Below are 7,448 nucleotides of genomic sequence, written 5' to 3' on the forward strand. Positions count from 1 at the left end.
CCCTTGTATATTCTAAGCTCTGTATGAATGTTTTCAAACAGAACATGAAATTGATGTCTCTTTAAAGTGTCTGCAATTGAGTAAATATATCATGAGCCTGGTGAAAAATTAAATATAATAATAATCATAGAAACTGAACATTAAGAACCAGTGAATGGGGTATTTTATAACATATGAGATTATAGTATTTAGCAAGCTGAAATAGGAAGATTTTGAGTTTCATGTCAGGCTAATTTTCTGGAATTTGAAGACAAATTTGGACTACAAAGCTAGAAGCTGTAGAAAAGACAGAAATGAATGAACAGAGAAACATTTACTCAAGGCTTCCAATTCAAATATCAAACTATGAATATTATTTGAGCTTACACACACACATATACACACACACACACACACACACACACACACACACACACACACATATATATATATATATATATATATATATATATATATATATATATGCTTCATTCCCAAAAAAACAATATATGCATTATGTTTATTTGAAATTAGAGGGATATTTTATGTAACTATTTTTTTCTTAAATTTTGAGATTTTAATGTAATTACAACATTTTCCTTGTTTTTCTTCCCTTTAAATACTTAAAAAAAGCCTTCCTAAAATTAAGGCTGCTTTTATTCAGTAATTGTTATTGCATGTGTATATGTCTACCTCATCCCTATTTGTTTCTAAATATTACCTGTTCAGTCTGTATAATGTCACTTGTATATACAGTTTCAGGATTGAGTATTTTTGTAACTTTTCCATTTTTTGTCATACAAAAGTGTTGAACACTGTTGGTCAGATTCCATGCCCTATACATCTAAGAGTCATCAGTTCCTGCTATGTCACTGATATAAAACAGGGCAGCAGTGTAGGTGCCATTGTTCTATCAGCTACAAGAAGAATGGCTGCAACATGGGGTTGAGGAATGGCCAGAGAGTTAAAACAGAATAACTCATACCAAGTTTTTAACTTAGCCACATATCTTCATTTTATCTATACTATTTATTGCATCATTTATTCTTGATACCCTCCCCACATACACAAACCACAAAACAAGGGAAATACAAAATCACAGTTTTGGGTTCCATAATGAGGAAATAAAAAACGGTTAGAAGAATCTAAACAGAAGATTCAGTAGGTGAGACGTTTGCTACACACAATGAAAACCCTAGTTTAATTACCAACATTCATTCCAAATATAAGTGTATGTTGGGGAGTGTCTGTAAACTTAGAATTAGGCACACCTTGTGGTTTGAGTAGCCAGCCAGTTTTACCCAAACCAGATGAAGAATCTGTGAAAGACTCTATCTTAAAATACAAAATGGAGATTAAGTAAGTTTACCCCTCAGCTACACAACATTTTCAGATACACACACACAAACACACACACACACACATACACACACATACACACACACACACACACACACACTAATATCACCAATCTAAAGAGTTAGAATATGTTTGGACATTTCTAACTATATTTCAAACATCCTGCTTAAAGCTATGAACTTGAGGAAACCGAATAACTTCTTTGTATAGACTTTAAATTTTAATTATTAAACATATTAAATCAAATATTTTGATTGTTTATTAGGTAGCAGCTTTCCTGTAGACAAATTGATTGAATAAAGTGTAATTTAAATCTCATATGTTGTATGTTACCAGTATGACATCAGGTAAATCATTATTATCAGTACAATTCAGTTTTGTTATCTAAGTTGACTCCAGATATTATAACTCTAAGTAAATTTGAAAATCATGGCATGCAGCTTGTGACCTGGACATATGACAGATGAAATTAAGAATTAAGTACAGTTACATGTTAAGAATAGAAAGTGCATTGCACTCATCAAAATACTGCTATTTGAATCTTCTCTCCCCCCCTCCCACCCATTGCTCATGGTTCTCAATTCAATGATGAGCACCCTTTTTATTTTATTGTTATTTGAATGAATTCTAAGCAAGCTTTTGGTGACTGAATTGCACAACAAGCAAAGGCCACTTTGTTTCTCTCCTTACAGGAGTATATTTTTCTTGTATGTATTCCTTTGCTCTGGTTGCTTGAGAAAAGTTCTCACTGTATCACTGAGACTGGACTTGAGGTCATGATTGTCTTAGATCAGTTTCTATGTGGTAAAATTACATTCCTTTATAATCATACCAAAACAGATACATTGGTAGTAATGATAGTTATTTTAATGAAACAAAGCAATATCAAAGCCCTATGGTTGTATAACAGCTTAACACTAAAGAAGAATGATATGTGTTCAAAGGAATCTAGACTAGAACTTTGCGAATATTTAAGATTTTGGGAGTTGCCAACAGATGGAACACAAACGGGAAAAAAGGATTCCACTAGAGCTGGGTGTTCATGGTTGTAATGTTTCTTTCATTAAAATATTATCAAAGAGGAATATCTGGAGTTATTCTCATCAGTAGAATACTCCATATACTCTGAGTCAGAATGCAAAATGACGACGACATAAACATTTCTACAAAAAAGATAAAAAGAGATCACTTATTTCATATAAATTTCATTGCATTAATGTAATCTGTACTTCAAACTATCCTCATCTCAGTTAATTGAATATTTTTTTTTTGGTGCCGTGTTCTGATTTTGTTCAGTAGATTTAATCAGGATACCTATTGTATAAATAATTAAATTACTCATATTTTCTGCTCATTCTCACTTACATTTTTATCAAATTAAATACTTTGAAAGATTGCAACAATTACTTCATATTTATTCTACAATGTGTTTCACTGTGACACTAAATCATGTATTATTATTTTAGAAAGAATAAACTCTTGACATTTTAAAATTAAGATAACTGATTTTAGAGGAACTACTATTATGTTTTCAGAAATGGCTGAATTGAAAAGATCTTGAGATGCCATAAAAAGTCCAAACTAAATTTCAAGATAAAGCTTTGTCTCCAATGTGGTTATATGCTCTTCAATTATACATGAGTGGGTTGCATGTGATGAAAAAAGAAAAGAGAAAAAGAAAACAAATGTATCATGAAATCTTTGTATATTCATATTGTCTAAGATGGTTTTACTTTTTAATCTAATTACACCAAATATCAAGAAAAGAACAAAAGCTTTACTCAGATGTAGTTCTTTCTTGTAACATTTCTGATTATGGTTTATCAAGTTTGGCGTTTGTTGTCACTACATAGCTAATATACCAGTTTAGCACGTGCAAGGTTTTGCAACAAGAAGTTATTTATAGCACAAAAAAGAAAAGAAAGAAAAGAAAAGACAGACAGACAGACGGAAGGAAGGAAGGAAGGAAGGAAGGAAGGAAGGAAGGAAGGAAGGAAGGGAAAAGTAGGTGAATATAAGCAACGTATAGAGTAATAATTTAAAAGTAATATTTAAAAAAGGAAAAGGAGAAATATATTGTATCGAATCATGGTACCACATGCCCTTCTCTATTAGTAGAACTTGGTTTACTGAGATAAGATTGTAAGTTGGATGGCAATGTGAAATAATAAAAACAAAATACCATGTTTTCCCTTGAAAATGAAAAAAAATGAAGAAGCTATGTGAAATATGTAGAATGAAAATTTCCCTTTCACAAACCCCAGTTGACCAAATTATTATCTAGGTTTTGTTTTTAATTTTAAAATATTTTGAGAGTAGGTTTTACTTTTTTGTAGAGCCAATTGTTTTTAAGTACCCAAGTTGGACAGAATAGAGTGTAGGAACCCACACTGTTTAAGCTATGAGCCACATGATGTGGGTGGTGGGAACAAAACTTGGTTTGCCTGGAAGAGAAGAACATGGTTTTATCTGCTGAATCAATTCTCCATACACGTTTTTAGTATGTGCACTCAAAATATAAATCCAAGGAAGACAACTTGGGTGTAATTTTTGAAGATAAAATTTATGTAAGTTCCTCATAGTGTTCCTTCATTAGAATGGATTTTCTTATTAATAGAGTAACCACTTGAACATAATTTTTTCTCTGTTGTGTTTTTTCCTAGGGGTTGAGTATGAAAATAATTGTACTTAATAGGCTATATGAAAAGAGTTGAGAAACTGTGAGGAGAACTTGTATTGAAGAATTTACTGAGAATAGTGAGGGTAAAGAGGTAATTACAGATTTATATACTTATTTGTATTCAGGTAAGAACTTGTCAAATATAAGGAAAAACTTAAATCACTAAAAGAATTTTAACTTGAAATTAAGGCAGAATTTGTACCAATTTCTGAAATTATATTTAATGCACTCTTGCCACGTGTGTGTGTGTGTGTGTGTGTGTGTGTGTGTGTGTACATATACATATAACAGAATTTGTATAGATATTTGCTCATGGTTTCATTTTTCATTAGTCTTTTGGGTTCACAGGTATGCTGCTTGATGGTGTCACAACTAACATTTTGCACTAATATGGAAATCCCTTATTTCTTCTAGGATGTTCCAAAACTTCTAAAATTTTCCTGTTCTGACAACTCTAAAAATAACATAGGATTATTTTAAGCATCATTCTTGGTTCTATTCTAGAACAGGAATTTATATAGGTCACAGTTTTGTAGTCCATAATTTCAAACCTTGCAACATTGGCTTGGATGTTATTCTCTTAATAAATGGCAGAAATTGAAGAGGAAATCATCATATATTGTACTATCAGATAAATTCAGAGTGTCTTAACTTTCTTACTCTCTACCAAGTGCCTATCTTATTATCGGAGATTTTTCTTTTTTTTATATCCTCTCTACTTCCCTCCCTTACTCTACCCTCCCATCGTCTTCACTTTCCTTTTCTATCCTCTAATTATTTGCTTCCTTCCTATATTTCTTTTCTCCTTTTCTTCCTTTCTTCTTTACCTCTTCTCCTACTAATCTGTTCTCCATTGTCTGTTCAGACTGAGTATAGGTGCTTACCTTTACTAAACAAGGCCTGTACCACTGATCATCTTTCAAATCATGGTTTCAATATCTTCAATGCAGCAAGTGTCTACCAAATAGAAGGCAAAGGTCATAGACTATGAACATTTTTCTGAATAAATAAATTATGTGTAAACAATTCTATTTACATATGAATGATTTCTTATGAATTGTTGGATCACAAACATATAGGCATGCACCCAGTTACCTATATACTGCTTAATTCACTACAATCTGTTTTATTTTTTTTCAAAAGATTTGCAAGCTGTATGGAGACATACAATTTGACAAGAAAATTGGAATTTCTTCTGCTTGGATTGTCAGAGGACCCTGAACTGCAGTTCATCTTATTTGTATTGTTCCTGCTCATATACCTGCTCACTATACTTGGCAATGTGCTCATCATTTTGGCCATCAGCTCTGATTCCCATCTCCATAGTCCTATGTATTTTTTCCTCTACAACCTTTCATTGTCTGATCTGGGCTTTAGCAGCAGCACAGTTCCCAAAATGCTGATAAATATGCAGACTCACAACAAATCCATAACTTACGCAGGGTGCTTAACTCAGGTGTCGTTCTTCATTCTTTTTGGGGATATGGACAGCCTATTACTGGCTGCAATGGCCTACGACCGATGGGTGGCAATTTGTCACCCTCTGCACTACCAAGTCATTCTCAACCCTCGTCTTTGTACATATTTGCTCATAGTTTCATTTTTCATTAGTCTTTTGAGTTCACAGGTACACTGCTTGATGGTGTCACAACTAACATTCTGTACTAATATGGAAATCCCTCATTTCTTCTGTGATGTTCCAGAACTTCTAAAACTTTCCTGTTCTGACCCCTCTATTGATAACATAGTTAGGATTGTTTTAAGCATCATTCTTGGTTTCCTCCCTGTGTCAGGAATACTTTATTCCTACTATAAAATAACTTCCTCCATTTTTAAAGTTCCATCACTGTTAGGGAAATATAAAGTATTCTCTACCTGTGGATCTCACCTTTCAGTTGTTTGCTTATTTTATGGAACAGGTATAGGGGTGTACCTTAGTTCAACAGTTTCTAGTTCTTCCAGGGAGAATGTGGTGGCTTCGGTAATGTATACCATGGTGGTTCCCATGATGAACCCCTTCATCTACAGCCTGAGAAACAAGGACATCAAAAAAGCCCTTCAGAAAATTGTCAGAAAAATATTGTAGCACAACTCTTATTATGATCCCTTAATATATAGTTTTTAAACTATATGTTTCATAACTTATTGTGGTGACATGTAAAATGAAGCAATTATAAAAATTTCTGATCATAAAAATAATCAAAAATTAATGCATATCTGTAGTAAATCAAAGTGTAAACTTCAGTGTATGCCTAAGTTTTAGTTACACTATGGCTTGATTATTGAAAACATAAAATTGCAAATTAGTATGCTGTAATATAATGAAATACCAAATAGTGTATCCAGAATCGCTATAGATTTAATTTTTCAAATTACAATGCTTTTAGTATAGGTACAAATGAAAACATAATGACTTAATTACAGAAGTAATTATTTTCAAAAAATTCTTACATAATTTATCAGCATGCAAGTATGAAATTAATACATGTTAAAACTTTTTGAAGAATGTTTAATTTTAAAATTTGATATTTGTGTTCCTGACTTGAGTTTCATAGAGGAGCTCTTTGTAGTATAAATCTTCATGGGAAGAGAGACTCATTGCATTTTCATTATGGCATCATTGATAGCATTTCCAAGCACTAGGGTTTCCCCTATACTCAAGCACAGATGGACAACAGTAATTGGATTAAGTGGGCTATGTGAAAAGAGATGTGAAATTGTGTGCAGAACTTGTAATGAAGAATTTACTGAGAATGGTGAGGGTAAAGAGGTCATAACGGATTTATATACTTATATGTATACAGATATGAACTTGTCAAATATAAGGAAAGATTTAAATCACTAAAAGAATTTTAACCTGGTATTAAGGCAAAATTTGTATCAATTCCTGAAATTTTCTTTAATATACTCTTGCCACTTTCTACTATGTATTTATATAACTCCTCTTCATATGCAATGATGTGTATTGCCACAAAATATTAAATGATTCTGAAAAATGACAAATTTATAAATTTACAAGTCTTGAAGGATTTGAAGCAGTTTGAAACCCCATAAGAACAACAAAACCAATGAATCAGAGCTCCCAGGGACTACCCTAATTATACACACGGACAGACCCATGGCTCCAGCTGCGTATGTAGCAGAGGATGATCTTGTTGGGCACCGATGGGAGGACAAACCCATGGTCCTGCCAAGGCTTGACACCCCCCCCCACTTTGTGTTAGGGAGTGTCAGGGTAGGGAACTGGGAATGGGAGTGTTGGAGAGGGATAACACCCTTATAGAAGAATGGGAGGGATGGAATAGAGGGATTATTGCAGGGAAAGTGGGAAAGAATAATATTTGATTTGAAATTCAAATAAAAAAATCCAATAAAAAATAAATTGAGCAGTAAATCAGAAGCTTCTTTGAAGCACTTTTAAATAACACAG

The 7,448-nt window shown here is 32.8% G+C and overlaps 1 protein-coding gene and 1 pseudogene across 1 annotated transcript; both read left to right on the forward strand.

Annotated features, from left to right (window-relative positions):
• Nucleotides 4,265-4,498, forward strand: Olr1161-ps (olfactory receptor pseudogene 1161; annotated as a pseudogene).
• On the forward strand, nt 5,175-6,104 carry Or7e171d (olfactory receptor family 7 subfamily E member 171D). The gene has a single exon (NM_001000870.1). The coding sequence runs from the start codon at nt 5,175-5,177 to the stop codon at nt 6,102-6,104; it is 930 nt and encodes a 309-aa protein (NP_001000870.1).
• The last annotated feature ends 1,344 nt before the right edge of the window (nt 6,105-7,448 follow it).

This window comes from Rattus norvegicus, chromosome 8, assembly GCF_036323735.1.
Source record: "Rattus norvegicus strain BN/NHsdMcwi chromosome 8, GRCr8, whole genome shotgun sequence".
NCBI lineage: Eukaryota > Metazoa > Chordata > Mammalia > Rodentia > Muridae > Rattus > Rattus norvegicus.

Bases quoted from the DNA above. Each gene is read 5' to 3' on its own strand.
- Or7e171d (NM_001000870.1), top strand. From the start codon at position 5,175: ATGGAGACATACAATTTGACAAGAAAATTGGAATTTCTTCTGCTTGGA.